This window comes from Sparus aurata, chromosome 11 (assembly GCF_900880675.1).
Source record: "Sparus aurata chromosome 11, fSpaAur1.1, whole genome shotgun sequence".
Classification (NCBI taxonomy): domain Eukaryota; kingdom Metazoa; phylum Chordata; class Actinopteri; order Spariformes; family Sparidae; genus Sparus; species Sparus aurata.
Window position 1 is genome coordinate 15,756,509 of NC_044197.1, and position 24,200 is coordinate 15,780,708.

The 24,200-nt window shown below is 41.7% G+C and overlaps 1 protein-coding gene across 3 annotated transcripts; it reads right to left on the reverse strand.

Annotated features, from left to right (window-relative positions):
- Positions 1 to 3,722: 3,722 nt before the first annotated feature.
- Positions 3,723 to 22,876, reverse strand: tnfaip8l1 (tumor necrosis factor, alpha-induced protein 8-like 1). Of its 3 annotated transcripts, none has more exons than XM_030434393.1 (3): positions 22,462 to 22,876; positions 8,385 to 8,664; positions 6,016 to 6,304 (listed from the first exon to the last, which is right to left on the reverse strand). In XM_030434393.1, the coding sequence occupies exons 2-3, from the start codon at positions 8,654 to 8,656 to the stop codon at positions 6,016 to 6,018; spliced, it is 561 nt and encodes a 186-aa protein (XP_030290253.1). In that variant the 5' UTR covers positions 8,657 to 8,664; positions 22,462 to 22,876. The 3 variants fall into 3 exon arrangements, with proteins under 3 accessions (XP_030290256.1, XP_030290253.1, XP_030290254.1); XM_030434394.1 differs by lacking the exon at positions 22,462 to 22,876 and adding an exon at positions 20,701 to 20,727; XM_030434396.1 differs by lacking the exon at positions 22,462 to 22,876 and having other exon boundaries at positions 3,723 to 6,304; positions 8,385 to 8,656.
- Positions 22,877 to 24,200: the final 1,324 nt, after the last annotated feature.

A 24,200-nucleotide genomic window follows, 5' to 3' on the forward strand; every position in this document is an offset into this window, starting at 1 on the left:
CTATACACTCCCAGTAAAGTAGCAATTTCCGGGTGGCAACTTCTTGTGACTGATTGCATTAAAAAAACAATATGACTTTTTCTTGATGTGTTTTAATGTGTGTGTGTATGTGTGTGTGTGTGTGTGTGTGTGTGTGTGTGTGTGTGTGTGTGTGTGTGTGTGTGAGTGTGTGTGTGCTTTAAGACCTCAAATTCACATTTCTTTTAAGTCTTTCTCACAATCACTTGAGTCCCCATGGAGTAATAAGCAGCTGTCACAGTTGGTCACCATTTGCTAAGTGGCAGGACGGCCTCATGAGTCCAGTTGCCATGACTCGATCCATTACAAAAATGTGTTGCTGAGTGTTTGTGCAAGTGATTGGAGGATACAGACAGAAACTGGTGTATAACAGGGAAAGATTCTCCTTCTAAGTTTGCTGCAGGGTTTCTGACACGGGTTATGATGAGGCCTTTTTTTTGTCTCCATTGTGTAGTTTTCAATCTCGGTGGCACAGTTGGGAGTGGAGTGGAGGGACAACTGACAGAGCATATGGCCTCGTTGTAACCTCGTCCACTCATTCCTTCAGCACAGCCTCGCTTGTTTTGAGTCCTGGAACAGGCCGACTGCCCGTCGAGAGGCAGCTCAGCGTGTGCGCTGGGACACTCCGGCTGCATGCGTGTGTCTGTGTGTGTGTGTGTGTGTCTGCTGAACTTTGCCACTGCAGATACAGTTTCCTGGCTGAATTTCTTCGAGCGAGCGAGAGAGCACACACTGCCGAACACCTTACATAACTTGGTGGAAAAGATAGATGTTAAAGCAGCGCTTTGAAAGGCAAACACCTTGAGTCTGTCAAAAAGTGCCCTGTGCAAAATGGCTTTTAGTCCCACTGTGAATGCACCTGGACGCTGGGGAACTTTTCTATAGCCTCTTGGACAGCAGAAATGTGTAGTTCACAGAGGATTTTATGAGTTCACACTGCTGTATTTGTCTCAAAGTGAAAATGAGAAGTTTCCTGAGAGCACAGTGTTCTTTTTTGTGGTATTAAATATGGAAGTGAGCAGATGCTGTCTTCCCTAAAGTGTCCAGTGTCGTGCTGGTGGTAATCCTTAGGGCTTCGCTGTGTTTGTGTGTGCGTGTGTGTTCGTGCAGCAGTGTCTTTCCCCGTCCTCTCATGTATATTTTTTGTGTTGTTTGCTTTTGGATTCCCCTCCGCCGTGCTTTTCATCCTTGAACAACACGTCAGTCAGGTGCTCTCTGAGGACTAGAGCGAGAGAGGAAGAGAGAGAGACGTGGGGACACCACGAAAGAGTAGAAGAGAGAGACAGAGGAAAAGGGGAGGAAGAGACGGGGGGGAGAAAAAGACAGTTTTGAAAGACTTCTAACTTCCAAGCTGACTGTCATAGCTGTGCTTGCCAGAGGGGAGAGCACCTTTAAGCATACTGGATGAGTGACGATGTGGAGGGACTACAAAAGCAAAGTAATACATAATAATCAGCGCTCACTCTGCTCTGCTCTGCCAGCTAACCTACATGAGATTGGTGCTGAGGAGAAATCTGGAAGAGCTTGAAAGGTCAGCAAAGGCCCCGGTGTGAAAGAAGAGCTTCTCCTTTAGTGCTCTGCAATAACATTTAGAAAGTATGGACACAGCTGTTAGGTTGTGGATGTCAGCCTCGGCACAAAGATTTCCATAGAAATGAGGAACAAAACAGACGTGGTGATCTGAATCAAAGTGTTTTGCATACCTCAGTTATATTCACACAGTAATTCACTTCTTCTTATCTGCCGCCGAGGACATAAACCTGCTTTTTTGTTTGTGCTGCAGCATAAATCAACATATTGCTCTGCCGGTTTTTGTTTGAAAAGTACAATAAAGCTATCATCGTTGCGCGAGCTGAATCATTTTCTTTCTTTAGTGCCACTCATCTTTTGACTGCGATCCCAGTCTTTTTCACTCATTAGGCCTAAAAGGCATTTTTCGCTGGCACCGATGGTAACAGAAAATCTAGAAATATGACTGTGTGATGTTGCACGAGTGCAGAGAAATTGCCTGCTGTTTGAACACAATGCCCCGTGGTTTGTTTTGCTGAACCACCCAGAAGTCAAACATTAGGGTGTTTGCGCCCGTATTGACAGGCAGCCAGACTTTGTAGTGTTATGCCAAAATCAACTGCCTGTATCCTTGCAGGGATGGACGATGATAATCCGGCTCGGTTTTGTCCTTCCTAACAGGGATGTGCATGTGCAGAGAATGGTCTCTTTGTCATATTTGATCCTTGAGGGAGATGTGATGCTATGAGTTTGTTTAGTCCAGGTTAGAAGTCTGTCACAGGAATCACCACACAAGTGGAAAGAGTGATGGCTCCTCTGCAAGTTTAATTCTGACAGCTCCTTCCCTCTTAGGATGCAGGACAGCTCCTTTGTAGTCACTTCATTATGTAGAAATGATAATTATGCCCCAGTGGAAGCTAGCTTCACCAAAATGTATTAAGAGCCCTCAGTCACATCCACTGATAATCACATCGTGACTGTCAATTTGAAAATGTAATTTTCAGGAAGTGTTTGAACGAGACGCACAGACGGCGGAAAATAAGTAAACTAAAATTCTCAATTTAAAACCATCCCCCCCTCTGCCTCCGCCCCCACAAATATTTCTTTATTACGGTTTCTTACACAACTGCCCTGAATTAGAGGATGGGCAGAAATTAATCATTAAAGTTGATGTCAGGACGCTTCTGCTTTATTTGACATCACAGTTGCGTCAAGTAAGAAAAAAAAAGAAAGTGCAGAGAGAAGAGACAATGAGACGTGACTGAGCTGCTCACATCTCAGTTTGGTCATGACAAAAGTCGCTGAACTCGAGGGTGCATTCACAAAAAGGAGGGGGGGAAAAATGTACGGTGAGATAATGACCATTAGAAGATAATTGGGCACTTGGCGCTGCAGTAGCTTTTCAAGTGTGCTGCAGGGAGGATATGCAGACGTGCTACAGGCCACATTATCATTCCAAAGTTTGAGAAGCAGCAAAGTCAATGACGGATTAAACTCAAACTGAATTCACTCTGAGAGCTGATACACTTCAAATTAAACTGCAGCCTAGCTGAATGTTTAAAGGGGGGAATATTTAATATTTACAACATTAATGAGGTAATGAAACAAACTCAGAAATATTTATCTTTTCCATGACTGAATAAACAAGCTGTTCTCAAAAGAAAATAAGTTCCCCAGAACACAGTTTGAAGATAGAAAGGTGGCAGGGTCCGCCGCATATAAACAGAGTAACACAGAATGAAATTGTGGTGTCCTTTGAGGTCAGTTAGTTTATTCAGTCTTGAACAAAGAGAGTTTGATTATTTTGATTATGTTTAGGCATAAAAAAAAAAAAAACAGTCAGTGAAGATCTTCTGATTTAAATGTCTACCTCTAAACTACGTAATGCACATTTAAGTTTCTAAAAACAGAAGAAGTCTTTCCGTCTTACTCATTTCCTGTCCTACCCATGACCGTGGCATGGGCCTGCAGGAAGTGGAAAAAAATGACCCAAAACTTTTGTTCGTCAGTAAAAGATGGGTTTGTGTTTGCTTTCATGGCTTCCCAACAATGCTGGGAGCAGGAGGAAGGGATTTGGCTGACGAAATCCAGGTCAGACAGGCAGATTATTCCCCTGATCTGGCCGGAAAATTCCGACATCCAATATACTAATGGGAAGAAGCTCTGTGCTCGGGTAAAAGAAGACAGGACATGTATTCTTTTAAAAAAGTCAATTGTATTATATTTGTTGCGTCTAGATGCAATACAGAGACATAAAAACAACCATATGTACATGAGTGAAAACAAAAACAGTTCACAAAAAAAGTAAAAATGATGCTTAATTTAAAAAGGCCTATAGTAAAACAAGTAGGGCTGCTGCAGAGTTCCTGCTGATTTTTACTAAGTGTGTCATGGATTTTAAACCGAGGGAGATTTAAACTAACCCTGAGATGTGGAGGGATTGGAGAAAATGGCATCCAAACACAATTAAAGCCAACTGTTTTTGGGGACTTAGGAAGAGGGATTTACTTCAAAGCCTCCCAAAACGATGTAGTCAGATTCAAACGTGAATAAACTAAGGGAAGTCATCTAAGAATGGGAGAAAAAAGGACCCACAACAGCCACCACCCTTTGTCTTCATTATCACCATTAGCAGGGTTATAATTATCAAGTGCATACTGTTTAATGAAATGTTTCCCCAGGGGAGGAAGAAAAAAAAAAAAGGACTGCATTATGGATAACATCAATCTTCCTTTCTTTGGCAGAGCTGCTGTGGATGAAGTTAAAAGTTTCAGCAATGCTATCTGGAAAAGCACAGCGCTTATTACACGGCTCAATTTCCAATTCTCTCACAGGTACGCACACAAACACACACACACACACACACACACACACACACACACACACACACACACTCACACACTCAGCACGCAGAATACAAAATGAGGCCGTGGCACAAAACAATCTCCCAGACAGGCTCAGTGATACAAAAACACAGACAAAAAGGAAAAGACGGGGATTATGTGAATGGTTGGAGGGACAGTTGTGACTATTTATATGCGTCTTTAAAAGAAAGAAACACAATGTATTTCACCCCATTAAAAGGACTTGCATCGCACAAACAGAGATGGTTATCTCCGTCACATTACATGAAGCTGCTCTGTGGCGAAATGGAGTAGCTGCTCGACACAGGAAGGCTACAGGCCCATTATAACCACCCCAGAGCGGGGAGCTGTAATTGCAGAGGGAGAGTACAATCAGGTGCTGTGTTTGTCTCTGCTCTAATCTCTAAACCCCGCCTGGTCCTCTTTCATAGCCACGATGCTGCAGTTTTCCGTCCAGCCTTTTCATCTGAGCGTACGTGGGGAGATCTTTTTTAGTTCACATCTGTCAGAATTCAAACCAGAGTTTAGTGTTGTATGGGACAGACCCGAGGCGACGCCGATAAATCTGAAACACAGCTGACCCCGGGCTCATACGTCTATTATGACGAGTGTTCGCATTTTAATGCCACAGACACCTTTTGCACCTGCTGCCACGTTCCCGCTCAGATTATGACATACATTGAAAAACAAAAAATGTTTTCACCGAGCATATGAGTGTATACAACCGGCGAGACATTCTGATCAACAATGCACAGCGCAATCAAATTCCTTCATGTTTATGGTCCCCCTATGACCCAAATACTTCATCTTTGTTGTGGTGGCTATAAACCAGATCATTAAAAGCAAAACTGGGTTTATAGGTGCCTCCAAAACAAAGGCCTGGCTTCTCTACAAAGTGGACTTCAGTGCATGTGGGTGTAAAATGCAGGCTAAGCAGGATTATTCAACTGCCGTGCTTCACATGGTTTCATGACTGCAGGAATGTACAGTACAGCGCTTGTTCAGGATAGAGTGCAATACTACATTTTGAGAAAAAATGGATTGACAAAAATAACAACAACAAAAAAAGTCACTTTTTTTATATCCTTAGGTATTTAAAAAAGACCAAAGTCACTCTGTTTCCTCTCCCGGTGCTCCTGGGAGAGGAAACATTCTCGTCCATTAAAAGCACCTTACAGAGATATAACTGAAGGCCTGTGCCTGGATTCATGTCTTTTTGATTAAGTAAGATGGCAAGCATAGTGCCCTTGGAATGAAGCTAAAAACGTTTTTTTTTTTGTTTTTTTTTTCCTTTTTCAAGGCACACTTGTCAAGGCTCCTATCCCTGAATATACTGATAAGAGCATGAAGTTTTACATTCGTTTTACAAAAAGAAGAAACATCTGCTGGGTTTGTTTACTCTGGAATAACAAAAAAAGTCGGACAGGAAAAGAAAAAAAACAAACAGACTTTGGACTTACTAGCCAGAAGAGTTTCAGTGTTGCAGTAATGAAAAGGCACACACAACCACAAAGTGCCAAATGAAAATTTTTTTTTAAAAAAATGCTCATGATTGTCACCTTTAAACAAAAATAAATGGATGGAACACAAGGGGTGACTGGAGGGATGACGAGGCCAGCAGAGGTCAGAGGTTCCCCTCGTCGAGCATCTTGTTGACGCCGTTGCAGATCCTCTGCAGGTGAGCGCGGTAAACCTCCGAAGGCCCGTAGAGAGCCGCCAGGAAGTCGCAGTCGGAGAAGTGATTAAAGACGTGGTTGACTCGCGAGTGGCTCTTGGCTGTCAGGTGGCGTCTGATGGCTTGGTGCAGCAGTTCACGGCAATCATTCAATATGGCGCTCATGACGCGCCGGTCAAAGGTGAACTCGATCTGGTGGAAACTGACCGCCGTCATGGCCAGAGTGTGGACTTTCTTCCTGTGAGACGAGGAGGGAGAGGAGAGGCTGTCAGTTTCTAATTCTGACTGGAGCAGCAGAGGGAAGTAAAAATAGAAACTGCTGTCTTGTGATTTTCTTTAGAAAAGTTTCACATCCCCCCCCCCCCCCACCCTCTCACCCCCATATCAGTTATAGTATTGTCCTTCACAGCATTGCATCTCCATGCTAATATAATAACCATTCTCCATACTATGCTCTTATGTCAGCTTCACATGCCTCCAAGCTGAGTTTCACCATGGAAAATATACAAACCGATGTAAAAAGTCAATTTCCTTAATTTGCTTCCATCAGCACACAAAAATACACTTGAACTGCAGTTCTCCCCACATGACGCTGTCAACCAGGACCAGCTTAGAGTCGTTTCTCAGGGCTGATCAACTTGTTATACACAACATAACAACACTTTAATATATGGTGGGATGTGACAAGAGGGAAATACACTTAAGTGCTCTCTTTCTGAGTATTCATTGAAAATGTTGTTTGAAGACTGATCGATTGATTAAAATATTAGCTGATGTACGCCGATTTTTGCACTGATCCCTGACATGTGGTTATCAAACACTTGTGACGAACATATGCAACAGAAGGAGGATATTTTACAGCTTAACAAGAAACCTTGCTGTCTAAAATGGCGTCAGTGTACTGAAACATTCATCTTAAATGATCATAAATTATCCCAGCTATCTTTTTCTGCATGATGATCTCTTTGTCATGAGTATTTGTATTGAAGCATTCTCAGAAGTCTGAGTTATACAGAACAGTAGCTTCATTTTCTATGATAAAAACATCAACCTGTGGGCGGAACAGAGAACATGAACTCACACATCCCACCCAAACAGGCAATCAATACGACCTCTAAAAAAGAACGTTTTCATATCTGAACACATCAGGCAAAAGCTACGCCAATACGGATAATCTGCGACAGGCCAATATCCGCCAATAATAACAGCTAATGAACATGTTTGTAGGGCTTTAGTTTATAGTTCCTAAATATGACAACCAACACCTCTAAACATGACACCCACTGACAAATAATGTCGGCAGAATGGGAAGAACAGGAAAATCCCCAGAGCGTTGTTACCCGACTGCCCCTCTGCTAACTCTTTTAACATCATTTAAACAGGGTAGATCTGCATGATAATCAGGTTTTCTCTAAGAAGAAGAAGAAGAATCTTTATTTATGTCATATATTATTAGGTGTACAACATGGTGAAACTGGTGCTCTACATTCAACCAATCCTGAGGGAGCAGTAAACAGCTGCAGTGCACAGGGACCAGCTGCAGTTCTTAGCTAGTGCCTTGCTCAAGGGCACTGACTGGAGAAGAAACCTAAGGTACATGTTTTGATGGTGGGGGAAACCATCTTACCCAGAGGGGATCCCTGCAAACACGGGGTAAACATGCAAATGTCTTGCCCCTAAGACAGGTAAACCCACAAATGACTCCTTTCACATTTCCTGTAGAGGAACCAGAAGTTTGCTTGTTTGTGTTTGTTCCTGGTAAGACATGTTCAGCATCACAAATGCGCAAGAAAACAGAGACCACAAGAAAGCAGCATAGTGCAGCATTCAATTCACTCTCGTTTTCAAACTCAGTGCTGACTGAAGGATGTTTGAGAGCTGCCTGAACAGAGTAAGAGGGAAATGTATTGTGCCAAAGTCGAAAACTTCATTTCTTGGATAAAAGCTGGTGTAATTTCCCAAAGACTTCCCTTTGAATAGAGGTTAACAGAAGACTGGCGGAGAATCTGCACAGACGTGCTCGGTGGATTAATAAATCCTTATCTATCAAGAAAAAACTCCAGCAACAACTTCTTTTTACGTAAAGATTTAATAACCAAGTTAAGCTTAAGTGTTTGTTGGTGTATTTTCTAACTCTGGACAGAATCAACGCTATAAGGTTCATCCAGTCTTTATGCTAGACTAAATGAATTCCCTCCTGGGTTATGTACTAGCACACACATATGAGAGTGGTATTGATCCTCTCATCAAACTCTCAGAAAGAAAGCCAACAAGCTTGTTTCCCAAATTGTTGAACTATTTTTTTCCCAGATGTGTACCTGAAGTTCTCCACCAGGATCAGCTCCTCACTGTTGAACTGGTTGTTCCTGTAGAGCACCCCCAGCTTCACCACCATCTTGATCAAGTTCTTGATGATCTTCTGGGACTCTTTGCGGTTGCGGGTGTACTCCTTGGTGACGCGATACAGCTCGTCCAGCACTTCGCTGCTGGTGTCGTCAATGAAGAGGTTGGCCATGCTCTTGGTGGCCATCTTGCTCATCAGTTTCTTCTGCGCCTGCAGGGCTAAGCTCTTGGTGCTGAAGGAGTCCATGGTCAAGTCTGGGACAAGAAGAGGCAGAAAAAGAGGGAAACTTTGGTTATATAACTTGACATATTTCCTATTAAAGACACATTTTTATTTACAGCTGATAAGAACCTAGAAATTAACAGAGAGGAACCATTTCCTAGATAGCAGCTCCGACTTTCTCATCCTGAGAGCAGAACAGGCCAAATATAGCAGGCTGACAGCCTGCAATGTGTGAGGTTATTGCAAATAACATCTACACTAATACTGTTTAAACTGCAGGGCCAAGAAATGTCCCCTTTATCAGATAATGAGCCGTGGCAGCTGTCAAATTAGTCCCAGCAACCCTCTGGCTCAGAGCCTACAAGGTAGTTAGAGAAGAATGTGTCATTACGCTCGCAAGACCAAAGTCAGTTACAGCACGACCACGCAGAGCAGACAATGTAATCTGGACGTCTCATCTGCTCAGTGCACTGGCAGAACAAGGTGTGCATATGTGAGTGTGAGAGAGAGAGAGAAAGTAGGAGACAGACGGAGCAGACTCATTCAACACATGCGTGTTGCTTGATTTATGTATGTTGCCAATCCTGGGTGTGTGTCTGCGTGCCAAGGCAGGGTGACTCAGTGAAAGGCTGCAACCACGATGGAGGCGCATAAATAGAGGGGAGGTCACAGGGGCCTCCGTCTTCCACACACCCCTCCATCTCTCCTATCAAATAAGGCCGGTCCAGAGCACACCACATCATTTCAGCAGCAGCACCTCAATGTATTATGTGGGTCACTTGTTCAGGTTTGTACATTCTGTCTCAGAAAGAATAAAATGAATCAATTTTCCTGTAGCGTCCCTCTCTGACCTTCACAGATTTCCAAGGATAACTTGAGAGTACACAAGAGTAAACAGGCAACAGAAAAATAATTTGAAGAAGAACTGACCTTCAGAAAACTCAATGACAGAGCAGGGAGGGTGAATAAGGGTGAAGAGGAGGGTGAAACTGAACTTGAAATTTAATTTTGATAGGACATGGCCACTAGTTTCAAGATTCTTACACACTTATGCAGAATGAACAGAAAAGTAATTACTTTAATCTCAAATCAGACTCATTAACATAACTCCCTAAACTTAATTTTGGGGCTCTTGTAATATGGCTGCAACTACTAACTTATTTTTATTCATATTAATTAGAAAATGTCCGAAAACAAACCAAGCTGACATGGCTAATTTTGTTCAACAAAGAGTTTAAAACCAAAAGATAGTGGTTTTGAAGGATATAACAAAAAAGGAGCAAATGCTCCCATTTCAGGGTGCTGGAACCGGGTAATTTTGGGTGTTGTTTCTTGATAATTAACTGATTATTAAAACTGTTTCAATGCTTCAGTAAATCTCTAAACGGAAAATTGGCTTCCTCACATTCAGTTCAGATGCAATTTATTATGTACAGCGTGTAGCTTTTGCACCTTAAGACCAACAGCTGTGTAGGAGAAGACCGAAGGCTGACAAAATCAGGAAAAGGACTCCCGCACACGCAATTAAGTTTAATGACAACAACATATCTGTACTTAGACCTTCGTCAGGTTATCTCGGTGGATAACCTCACGATGGTCTAAGTAGTGAAAAGCTGTTGTCATTAAACTTAATTGCAAGTGAAGTGGACCGTGTGCGGGAGTCTTTTCCCACTTTATTATGTAAGAAGTGGTTACATTAACTGCCCATTCCACTTAAACAATAAAAAAAAAACAGAAAGCGGGTGAGCTATCCAGTTGGTTAGGATAAATCTTCAGTTATATAAGAAAATGTATAATTTAGAATCCAACTGGTGGCTCAGGCGTGTGTGAGCTGACCAATCAGAGCAGACTGGGTATTCGGGAGGGACAGGAGCTAAAACAGAGTTTCAGACAGAGAGGGAATACAGTGCTGCATTCTCTGGATGCATCAAAGTATGTAAACCTATTCTAGTAGCAAGCTAAAATAAAACTATGAACCTGAAATGTAGCATAATATATGTCCTTTACAAAATGACTGCCAATTTTAGTCAATTGTGACAAAGTTCTTCAAAGGCTAATTTAATGGACATTTGACAAGTTTGGCTTCTTTTGTCAAAAGATCATTCAAACATTGGATGCAACTTATGACTGTGTTTCCCCAGATGAAGGTCTTGAAGGGAAATTCCTGTATTTTTAACCAGTTTTTGCAGGAAGATGACTTGGACACATGAGTCAGAGGTGACGAAAAGAGTTCCAAGTTTATTTAGAGGAACTGCCAGCAAGAATTTATTTACAAAGTCATGGCTGACTGCAGCGATCTGGATGAGGCAACAACTAACAACTCATGGTGTAAGATTTCAAAGCAAGACTTCTCCTAAAACAAGACTTGTACTTCTGATTACAAAAAGGATCTCATTATTTAACAAAAAGTCCTGTCTTTGTCTGAACTGTTTTTGTAGTGTTGTCAGATGCTTAGAATCACAACAAAAACAAGCACTTTTAGAGGATGTTGATGAAGGTTCTCACTATTGGGGTCATGGTAATTCTAAGTGCTGTAGTAGAGGCAACTGGACATGTTTCAGTTTCTTGAAGATGTTTCACATCTCATCCAAGAAACTGAAACAGTTGCCTATGATACTGCACTTAGAACTATTAGAGGATGTAACTTTTCACAATCGTAGTTGCTCCTAAGGATTGCATGGCAGCCACTCATGGAGGAGATAAACTACTGGACCAGTTGCCAAATTTTGGTATATTTAAATCATTTACCCACATAAATATAGGGCACAGGTTTAGCCATAGAGCAATAGAGACATTAAAGGCTTTTTAATTCATTACCCTCACGTGTCTCAGACAATTCATAACAGACTGTTTTCTTAATCAATTAACCTGTTGATTATTTTCTCAATGAATCAATAACAAAGTTGGTGAAAATGTCCACTTCGATTTATTAGAGGCCAAGGTTACATCTATAAAATGCCTTATTTTGTACAAACAACAGTCCGAAACATTGGGAAATTCAGGTTACCAGGCTGTAAAAGCTTAAATGATTAACAAAATAGTTCAAATTTCTGGTGGAATGAGCAGTTAAGGAGTGGATCTTTTCAGCTCCACAGTCATTCAATATTTATTTCCCTCAGAGTAAATTCAGTATCAGTACAAAAACTAGCATTGGAGATATTGAAACTCTACCTAGTCCCATTGTATTGCATCTTAGCAATCTAGGAAAAAACTAATAGGGAAAAACGCTTCTTCACCTCAGGGAACAAACTAAATAAATAACAGGCTCAGCAGTCGTATCCCATTTCCTTCAAGACACTGACGTGCTAAATATAGCCTAATACTGTAGGTGACTGTCACAGTGAAAACCAAATAATTATATTTGAGCAGTGTCCCATTCACATCACAAAAGGGGTTTAATCTTCATGTAATATCCCTCGGCATGAAAGTAACCCAGGAGCAAAACTGTAAATCTGTCTTGAGTGGCAAATTGCCTCTCCACGTGCTGGAGAACAATAAAAACCCAAAGCAGGACAGATTCTATTAGTGCGGCAGACAAAATGAACGGTGACATCTCCCTGCTGGGTGACTTGTGATTTTTACTGTTGTTACTAGAAGGCAGTGCATCTGCTGCTACAGTGTGTGACTTTCATTCCTCTCCCTCTCTTTCTCTCTCCCTCCCTCTGCAATGCCTCTCCAAGAATATCAATAAGACTCCTTGGAGAGAGTGTCAGCAGGATGCTTCCCAGGGAGGAGACACATCGGGAGAGCAAGAGCAAAGACAAGAGGCAGAGAGATGGAGAGAGAGAGAAAGAGAGAGGGCGGGGGTGTGATATGTATCAATCCTGAAAACATCGGGGAAGTGTAGGTGTTGAATAAAAGGTCATTTTATACACCGTCACTCATGCTGAATATAGTTTTTGCAGGTGCTGGATGTTTAATCAGGCCTCTCGCGGTGATGATCAAGGATCACTGGCAGGTCCCCATTGACGGCTTCGCCACGACTGTGCACTTGTTACAGAAAATCCTGCCGTGATGCAATGTGTGTGAAATGGATAACAGGGAGAGAGACACTAACGATCGCACTGGAAAGATAAAGAATAGGTGATCTTTATTTCTTTTTAAGTGGCCACTGAAAACAATCACTTAGTCCTGCCGTCACCCTCTAAATACCTGGGTCAGCCTTTAAGAGGACAATCACTTATCGCATAACTTAAGAGTAAGTCTTCATTCACCACTCTCACTTCTTCTCTGCACCCACGCTGATGGACGTATGGGTGTTTTAAGAAGTGCGAATGGATAATGGGCACATTAGGAAAAGCAACCCCTCTCTCAGATCGGAGGGTGATTTCATAGCGCTCATTAAATTCCACTCTCGTCAGGGACCGGAGCCATCATCGACTGTCAGCTCTGCGTAGCCTGTCGATGAACAACAGAAAGGAGCAGGAGGAGGAGGAGGGAGAAGAATGAGAGAGGGAGGAGTGTTTGTCTCCCATACCCATGAATACAAACATTTTAACGTGGTGGCACTTAAGATTGTCTGTTTGAGGCTTTGCTCAAAGCTGCCGAGTGACATAACAGACCCCTCGGCACCCTTATCATACGGATTGTAGGAGATCCTCACTTCCCCGCCTCTGTTTCCCCAAGGCGAGAAAACTAAAGGCTTCATGAAAGAAAGGTCCTTGAGGGACAGGTGCTGAGAGTGATGAAAAGGGTTTTCGATCAAGGAATCTTCTTTCCTTTTGGGTGACTTTGCAGCATGAGAGTGGTTAGTGCCAAATCTAAATGGCCTGTGAAGTCCAATGCCCAGGGACTGCCTGGCCAACCCTGACACAGCGTCTCCGTAGCATTTATAGAGGCAACATTTTAACGGATTTAAGGCAGCAAAAACTGCAGAGCGTTGCTTCGAGAATACACAAGCCACAGCCATCAGTGCACAAAGAGATTGCACAAAGAAACATCTGCACACATGTATACATCCACATTAGTGATAGGCCCCCCGTTCGCAGAGCAGCTGAAAATGAAAAACAAAGACAGATTGCGGCAGCCGGCAGCTCCTCAGCATAATTACGGCAGTTAGACAAGCTACAAAATCGTGAACTCGCTTAGAACAAGCCAGCATACATTCACTCAAAAAGACACGAGGGTAAAAGCTGAGCAAACATGACTCATGGAAATGAAATCAGACCCTACACAGAGCTGGATGGATGTCTTGTGACAGTGAGGGAGGCTGGTTAGTGCAGGGACTCTGACACCCTCCTGCAGGTGTAGACAGCCCTGTCAGCCCTGCCTGACTGAGGAAAAAAGAGGCTGTGATGATGAAGAAATAGCCAAACTGTCCCCTCTGGTCCCAGGAGGACTATTGAAGTTGTGTCAGAAGAAGCTCTATAGGCCCTTTATTACCTGGGTTTAATTCGCTTTGCCTCTTTGAGTTTCAGGGCAGGTAAAGCTGTGCTGTATCTGGGACACTTAGGGGCACTTTTTCCAATTCAATTGGGGAAATGGGAATACGTGGGATGACACCACCCACTGGCTGTCGTTTTCATTTAGCATTTTCACAATGTGGCTGTTGTGGAGACCTTTGAGACTAATGCAGTGAATGAATGCTGTACAAGATGACTTACATCTTGTTGCTATGAGTCTGCAGCACCTTGTAATTTATTTGATCTATAAATTGACTGTATCATATTGAAAACAACTTCTGATTATTATAAATTTAAATTAGGGCCGCAATTAATGATCATCTGATGGTTGGTGCGTGAGCACAACTCTGTGGCCTGGATTGAAATGTCTCCACAACTACTGGATGGATTGCCATATAATCTGGAACGGGCCTTCATGGTCCAGGTGATGATCATTTATCATCTAGCACAATCTGCATATCCACATATCTTTGACTAGGGATGTCCCGATCAGGTTTTTTTTTTTTACCCCGATCCCGATCCGAGTCCTTTAATATTTAGTATCTGCCGATACCGAGTCCCGATCCGATACTTAGCCTTAACTCATATTTTCCTGGATAATACAGCTGCATTTAGAAAAAAGTACCTGTATCCAAGCTGTTTAATAGGTTTTTTTTTTATTTTGTTGAAACGAAGTATATAAGAAAGAGACATATACATATGTCTCTTTCTTATTCTGCATGCTATTACAACATTGGCCTCCATCTTCCTTGTGTTAGCAGGTGAGTGTGTGACGCTGCACTGTGACAGCAGACCCTCGTGTACAGCCAGCTGAAGTGTGTGTGAGATGCAGCCCACGCTTGGTACCTCCATATCATCCACTGCTTTTCACATATTCTTTACGTTGTCACATAACATGACGTGGACGCGTTGCTTGTCTATTTCACACGCGTTCAGCATCTCCTCGATTGCCTGTTTTACATGCTCTGCTTTATGAGACCTACGAAACTGGTGCGCATACCGACGCGTTGTAACTCGAAAGTGGAGCAAATGTAATGTAATGCAGCCTCAGCTTCGTTTTTTTGTGTTTAGTTCTGATTAGCGTATGTTAGTATACTAACACACAAATCAGTGGGTGCGGCAGACAAGTAATATAATCGGTATATGCCCGAACAGGGTGCAGTACCAGCAACACTAACTACCACTGCAAGACTAATGTATACCCCATAGAAATACCACACATGCTACTTCACATCTCTCCCTTTTGGCTGCTCATATGTAGATTAATTCCAACATGATGTGAGCATGGCATTACTTTACCTAAAGGGGGTCATTGGGCAGGATCCAGCATGCAGCCTCTTCATCGACTATACTCATTTGTCAGTCAAACCAAAGCTGAGGTGTGACATGTGAGAAAGAGCCAGAAACTGTATACACCTGTGGCTTCCTTTCCACCCACTCTAACCTACACCATCATGCTTCACAGTGAACAAGAGGCCTCAGCACTCAAAATATCCACCCTCTAGTACGTACTGCCAATCTAGACAGCTTGGTGGATACTGATAACAGCCAGCATAAAGAGAAAACCAATAAAGAACATGTTTCTACAGTGCTTGGCCACCTCAAGTTGCTAAAAAGGCTTTGGCAGAGATTGTAGAACTTTCCATGACAGTTCATCGTGCAAGTGATTGGTTGATGGCAGCAGAAAATGTCACGACTTTCATATTCTTCAGGGATCAGTAGTCACATGGATCGGGGGCACTGTGACCCTGACAGAGACGACTCCATCAGCAGAGAAAAATCTTCGCTGCCATAGGATGGAGCCGATTACTGAGAATGGCTCTGCATTTGTGGAGATTTACAGCTCTCCACCTTTCTGAACGGACATAAATCATCGCTGAACCACACAGCACACAGCACAAACAACCCTCTAATCTGCCCTCAACATAATGTGTGTCCATAATTACCTCTGATGTTTGACATTAACCTTTTTTTTCTCTGTGTACTCAACATATTGGGTCAACATTTAGAGGCCTAATTAATATTTTCCAGGTGGATGACGTACCCAATTACCCCCTCCTTGGTTTTAATCCTTCACATTTTTCAAAAGCATAAACCTCGATCACTCAGACCTCCAAGTCACAGACCATGTAACTGAGAAGTCCCCAGTTTGAGTCCGGCCGGTGACCTTTACCATATGTCCCTCCCACTGTACCCCTCCCCCTCTCCTCTCGCCTGCTGTTTCCTGCTGCTGTCGACTGTTCAATTAATGCAAGAAAAACAAAAAACAACACACAAATAATTTTTCAAGTTCACATCTAACAAATACTATGAGCCTTTTAAAAGGATCCATTAAGAGTTACAGCTGACAATTCTTCTATTGTTGATTAATCTATGGATTATTTACAATTATTTACTTAATTGTTTGGTCTATAAAACATCATAAAATCGCGAAAAGTGTTCATTACAATCTCCTAAGGCGTCAGATGACCAGGGCTTAGTAATGGTTACCATAGTGCATAGTATCTTAATTACTCAGAATATAAGGTGACTTGAAATGTCATATCATATTTTCAGTTTCTGCAACCAAAAGCTGATGCTTGGTTGACCGCTGTTAAAAGTTGAGCCCCTATTACATATTTAAATAGCTTTTTATGTCTGACTAACAGTGCACAAATCTCGAGATAGGTTTGTATGATACGGCACTGACTAAGAAAACGCGCAGATATTCACATCTTTTCATTTAGAAACTGAATTTTGAACATTTTTGAGCCCACCATCATTGGTGTTATTGTATTGGGTTGCCTTATAATCTACCGCTTGTGGGGGCGGACGAAATAAAAAACATACACAATACAGCAAACAATAACATACAGAGTTGAATCAACACCTTTCTTGACACGGTGCCAAAAACAACTACACATGATAAGCTTCATAAAGGCAGTATCTATTGCCTGGCTGCTGAAATGGATTGGGTGATGTTGTACTGTGTGCACACACCCTCTGCATATTGTATTTGCTTTGCTGCCCGTTGGTAGAACTCCCAAGAGTAAAAGAGAAATAAGAAACAGGCAACGTTTGAGAATAGGAGACCGCAACCCTATCATTTCCAACACCAATTTGAAAAAAGCCTCACAACAATGCACGGTTGGCAGAAAAACAAGAAAACTGCGGACCCCTGGGGAGAAAGTTTGAAAGAAGCTTCTTGATCATGACAGAAAGCTTAACGGATGTCATTAGAATGAACTATTATCAGGAAATCTTGAATCGGAAAACTTCTTCCTCCACAGATTCTCCCCAGCTGTATGATATAATCCGTCTCCACTTTGAGAAACAATAGACAATCCTGCTTATTATATAAGGTACATCCGTGCTTTGTGCTCAGAGAGGACAAGTAACCACTCAAATGAGCTGTGCTGCTGGAGCCACTCCACTGTTAGGGAATCAACGGCGGGATTTCAGGACAAGTGAACGTTGCAATTTCATCTTTCATCAACTTTTGTAGTGTTTGTCTCGCCCTTCTCTTGAGATGTTGCATAAGAGAGGAGGTGCTGACTGCTAATAAGAGAGGAGAACGACGTGCGCGTTAACAATTGTATATGGCAGGCGTGGACGTCTGTGATGGCCTCTTTGTAAACACACTCATCTGGTTCAGCGGCTCTGACGTGAGAGCCATAATTGCATCCGAGACAGACGCACCACATGTATGTGCGATCCTACGGCGAAAAGTAGATTTGTGTAGTGGTTACGTGCTGTATCGTTCTCATCTTCCCACACATCATCATCTGTGAAGACTTGAGCGGATCTGCTGATAAAAGGAGGCAATCAGCGCCCTTTTCGTTCAGACACCATGCCCCAGCCTACCCTTCTTTAACGGTTTTCTCAGATCTGCCAGAGCCCACTGAACAATTAATATTTAACACATCGGCATATAATGGATCGGGGATTAATAATTCAGCCTGCCGATTTGGACTAAAATAGACCCGAGGCTAAGAGGAGTCTGCTACGGCGCAACAGGTTGGGCCAGAGATGCGGAGCAGGGATAAAAAGGTGGAGTACCAGCACATGCAGGAAGAAGATGTGGCTGTGAGCTGATGGCGTGTATTTAGGAACATCAGTCAGCGTTATGCATGTATAAATAGGGCTGGGAATACAGTAGCTGCTGCTCTGCCCGAGGCCGGACCAACACAACACTCACTGACAACATTTGTTCTGTCATTAAAATTCATTAGTGGGTTGGGTACTTGCTTCACGGTTACAGCTGAGCTGATTTGCAACAACACATCTGTGAAAAATAAAAAATGAAAAGTCCACTCTCAGATGATTTCACTTTGACTGCAACGTCAGCGTTTTCATTACACGTTATTTGAACATAATTAGCATCTTAACAGTGCTGCAGGTAGAATGCGAGACATAATCAAGGTGCTAACTGGTGCTTGAGCTATGACTGATGTCTGGGCCTATGACATTTTAATTAAGGCCACCATAAGAGCAGGACACATTATGACTAATTTTCTTCACTCCAAGCCCAGAGAGCACAATTTGTTAACTCGGTATGTCAATGGAGTGGCAAATACCAGTGTGCTTGGCTGCGGGATGGAGAACAGTGAAAAACAGAGGGGGACCAATATGAGAGGACATGACTGTGACTAATAGATGACTCAAGTGGGATCTCAAATGAGTCCAGTCTATTGGCAGACAACACCAGCCCTCAGTCGCTGCACTTCAAACAATGCCGTGATATTTTGCAGGTCATGTGGCTCTGCTCTTTCAGACAAGGCTACATGCCCCCAGTGTTTCAGGTTTCCAGGGAAACTGTAGGCCACCTGCGTGTTGGGCTGAACTTTGCAGCCTAGTAAAAGCAGGTCAAACATCTCTCTTGTCCTGTCTGTGGGTTACCATGGATCCTCATCAGCCAGACTCAACGGTGTCTCCAGCAATACTGCTGCAATTTCAAGCTCTGCCCTTAATAACACTGCATGGGTGATGTCTGGCAACGTGACTTCATTGTCCTGCTCTAAAGGGGGAGGAGGCGATCTGCGCGGATACAGTTACACTGAAATATACATAGAAGAGGCTCAGCAGCATCTGCTTAATCCTGCTGGGCAATTACTGTACATTATTATTTCTTGTCTTTGGTAATCCCATTGTGCTGGAACAATAATAAAGTTGTTGTGACGCACAAAGCTGCGATTAATCATGAAAAGCAAATACTCATTAAAACCAGTCATGGATGAAATCTTAAATTAGTGGATTTTAATTGTATTTCTATTGTACTGCATTTTAATTGCACCATATTTCCATGCTGTCCAAGTCAATGGACACCAATTTGACCATCTTAGCGCTGTAATTAACAATTATTTTCATGATTGATTATCACATTATTCAACCAAATATTATTTCACATAGAAATCTTCCATCAAATTTCCCTAAAGCTTTACATGGAGCCTTTGGATTGTTTGTGTTGTCCAACCAGCAGTCGGAAAATGTATCTATCCAGCGATACATCATATGGCTTTCTCTTGTGATTGGCGTCAAATATCAATATTTTTATATATCGAATGACAATCTGACTTACAGGTCACTACTGAATGAGTCCTTGTGGTCTTAACTTCTAACTTAACTTTTCTAGCAGTTTGGTCTTTTTTCTGTCTGTTTTACACTGAAATGATGGCACACATGGACAAGCTGCAGTCAGCGTGTGTGATAAAGAGGCACAAAGCTAAGAGCCTATGCACTTTTTTATATCTCAGTTTTTCATCTCGGTTCATGACAACAATGCAGTGAACAAATAAACAAATAAATAAATAAATCCTGCACTTTCCCTTTTTGGGGTATTTTGTATTCATCAGTTAGATGAATATCGTGATGTATTGTATGATGATTGTCTTGCAATGTATTGATTATTGCAGAATCACTGTATAGTGATACTATCGTTGTCTCAGGCAACGTATCATAGGATACACTGATTCCCACTCCTAGTCTTAAACCCACTGTTCCTTGATTGACAATTGCTTCTTTTGACGGGTCACATGCCAAAAAGGTTGGGGACCAATGGCTAAAATGTCAGAAAATAGCACAGAAAAGGCCTCACAAATTTCAAGAAGCAAAGGAGACACCTTCAAATTTCTGATTATCTAGTAAACTGGAGACCGACAGTTACCGATAACAATATAAGGGAGTGAAATCAATATGTCGGCAGAGATACACACTTATACACACTCACATTATAATCCTCTGGTGCCTCTAGGCCAGGACTCCCTTGAATAAGAGGTTCTTAATCTCAACAGGATTTTTCCTGGATAAATAAAGGTTAAATAAAAAATAAATAAAAAATCTGTTAAATAAATAAAGTTTTATTATGGGCACATATATGCAGATAACACTATCTGTGATAGGCCAATACTGGTCAATATTATCGCCGTACCAATATATCGGTTGGGCTCTATAGTCAGTCGTCCAAAACTGAAAGATATGCAACATTTAAGAAACTGAGACTAGGAATTGCCTGGAAATGGGTATTTTTGCTGGAAATATTACTTAACAATTAATCAAACTTCAAAATAGCTCTTGATTAATATTCTCAACTAAAAGACCAATCACCTAACCATTTGTAATTGCATACAGAATATACATATATAGAAATAAAGTCCTAGAACGACTGTGTGATAGTTAGTTTGGTCCTACCTCAGCTCGACGGTTGTCACCTACGGCTACCCACAACAAAAACTCAAAGCAAGCCTCAGCAACTAAAACAGAGAAGGTCCAAAAAGCGGCAAATCATCTCACCAGCGTAACTAATGCAAGTAGAGAGGCAACTCCAAGTTCTGATCCAAGGCCATAATTCATTTGACATGTCTGTAGAAGCTGTGCATGATAATGTGAGCAGCTACATGCCAGAGCCTTGGCTGCACAGTGAAGCTATTCATCCACACTCTAGCCTTGTTCGGGGGAGAAGCTTTACAATGTAAACACAGCAATGTGTTACAAAACATATCAGTGTTTGCAAAACATATGTGCTCACTCCTTTTCGGTCTCGCATACGCTGTGGATTATTCTGGAACTACAAGAAGATTTATTAAGTGCTTAAAGCGGCAAGGATAAAAGCATTTTCTTTATCCTCTTGTTCTTATTCCTCTGCACTTCCTCAGTTTTTCTGTGAGGTGGTACAAAGACTTGACTCACCATAAAAGTCAAACTTAATGTTTTTCTAAAAATATTGTCTCAGTTGGCACATACTACTTACTCTTTGCACACTGCCCTACATATTGAAAACATATGTATTAATCATAAATATTATAACTCAGCAACAATGGTACAAATAAAGTATAATAAAAGTCTTCATTTGTTTTCAGATTAAATCTGAATGATATCGGTGCGATTGGACATGCCTTCTGACAAGTTGTCCAATTTTCCAAACTTGGGACAAAGTAGAGTTAGACATTCCGTAGGGCTGCAAATAAATTATTTTGACAGATAATGTGATTGCGATATCATTAACGATAGTGGGAATTATCAATTGTGCATCACAATTTTGTGATTCTCCCTGATACAATCCTGATGATGCGACATTTGTTGGGGCCTGTGCAAAACAAATATGTTGTATTACATTATTGGCTGATATGATTTTTCTTTTCTTTATGTAGAAAAGATGCTGGGGAAGTTTTAGCGCTCTGATTTATTTCGGAAGATAATATGTATTGTCATGCTGTATAATATCCTGTCTTTCATAGCATTTGTGTTTGACAACCACATTACAGGGTTCACTGCAAACAATGTGATCATGTATGTATTCTGTCAATACATGACGATCAGCTCATGTATCAATATTAGCAATTTTTCTACTCCCAGATATCGGCCTCGACCATAAATATCTGTCTGGCTCTAACTGGGAATCTGTGTTGCCCTAGTTTTCTGCAAAGTTTGTCAGTACTTATCAACAACTGATCAACTTGATTCCTGATCTTCATCACAATACGGATTCTTTGGCAATAAAAGCCCAGACGAGTTTCTGATTTTATCAAACTACATGCATGATAATTGATAAATAGAATTCTGGCTTAGCTAACAAAACTATAAGCTCACCAATCATTTTCTCAGCTACAGTAACCTCCCATTATACTCGTACTCTACATCAGCTTGTCTACATAAATTGAAGCCATTTTTTGCTGCTAGCTTAATTATACTATGCTACATCAGTGATAAGCTCCAAGTGATTGACCGTTACTTCCGCTAACGCTAATTTGCAGACCGCAGCCTGTCAGAGGAACACAGAGACCCAGCTAACAGCACACTAAAGCCATCTTTGTGGGTTGACTGTTCAGGGTTTGGACACTTCATCGGCCTGATAACTCCGTGTTTCCACCGCAGGCCGCTGATAGTATCTGTGTGTCGGCTGTTGGAGATGGTTCATTACAAACTGCTCGACCGTTAAGATCATGGACTCACCTTCCCTTCACCTCAGCGGGACGCAGGAGCAGTGCTCGGCCGACGAGATGACGAGTTACTCTGAACCAAAAATCTTTTAAGTCTTCATCCCGGCAGCGCAGGGGGAAAAAAACTTTCTTCACTGCATGTTTTTGTTTGTTCGCCTGTTTTGTAAAGAAAAACAAACACAGAACAACAAAACAAAAATGTCCTCCCCCTCGCAAGCTGCTTTTTTTTTGTTCCCTCGCCGTGTATCAGGCACAGATGTGTAAATTATTGAAAGAGTGTTTTCTTCCCTCGGCTGCTTTGTGGGATCGGTTACAAGAGTTGGTTGCAACGCGATTCCTCCTCCTACTTTAACAAAAAAAAAGTTTCAAACTTGAGGGGGACCTGGAAATCAACAGAGTGATGTTGGCTCGGGCCAATGGAGGAGCTGAAAGGGGGAGTGGGCCAGCCCAATCAGCCCAAAGAAAGGAGCATTTACAGCCAGCACACTCCCTCCCTGCCCCCAGTACGGTTTCCAGTAATTATCCTTGTCCAGCTCCCAGTCCCAAGGCTGAAAGTTTCCCAGAGGAAACGGTGTTAGGGGAACAATGAACAGGAACTGTGTGGAACAGCTTTTCTGTCATGGACTCAATGATATACAGCCTTTTTAACTTTTACACATTCATTAAATACACCAGCTGCATCACAATCTCCAATATCCCTACAGCACATTTCATAACTTACACCTCTTACTTGCGTAACATTGAATTAGTAGTGATGATGAGAGGGGATGATTTTTGTCAGCGGATGTTTTTGGGATACAGGAAGTATTTCCTCATCCGTGTAATGAGGAGACAGGAACTCCCCAGGTCAAAATAGACTTCATGCAGTCTGAGGTAATGTTACAGTAGACTGTTGATATCATGTCTACGACCTACAGCCACTCATTGCCTCAGGTAATACACCAGTGTTATTAAGTACATGTGATGTTGACTCATTTATATCAATATTGATATCTTGTACTGTTAAGTCACAACAAAACACAAGACACCTGCAGTGGTGACATTGATCTGGGGCGCCCTCTAGTGGTGTAATGTGATTAGCGTGGGAAATACTTATTGTACAAATGAAAACACACAAAGCATACAACATTTCGTTGAGGATGTGCAAAAAGTAGACAATAAGCAACTTAAAAGAGGATATGGTAAAATGAAATTCAATGGGATAAAGTAGGGGATTTATACAAAAATTAATATTGAAAAAGAAGGATTAAGCTTGTATCTTATTTGCTAGGCACAAAAATACAAAGGAGAGGAAATACATTAATGATCCAAATTAAAGCCTATAATTCAAAAACAGGAAGAAAAAAAAAAGCAGAGAGGGCCACACCATTTCTTTCAGGGATGAGAAGAACAGTCTAAAAGCGTTTATGAAGGGGCTTGGAATTTCTCAGTTAACTGCAATAAATATGATATTTAAGTAAAATTATATTGACCATTGTCAGAGAAGGATGAGTTCATTATTATCCCAATAAAAAAAGAATGTGAGAGGTTTTAAACGATGGAATGTCATCATTAATCTTTAGTGATAACCATTTTTTTAATGCGTCCAGAATCTTAAGGACATGGAGGATAAGAAAAACATCAGTTCCAAGGTTTCCTCAGTCTCATTACAGACGATACAAGGACGATACAAGGCTCCATTTCAAATTTAAACTGTTTTTAGGAAACTCAGCCACTGGATAAATCTATAAATTAATTTAAAATTAGTTTTTT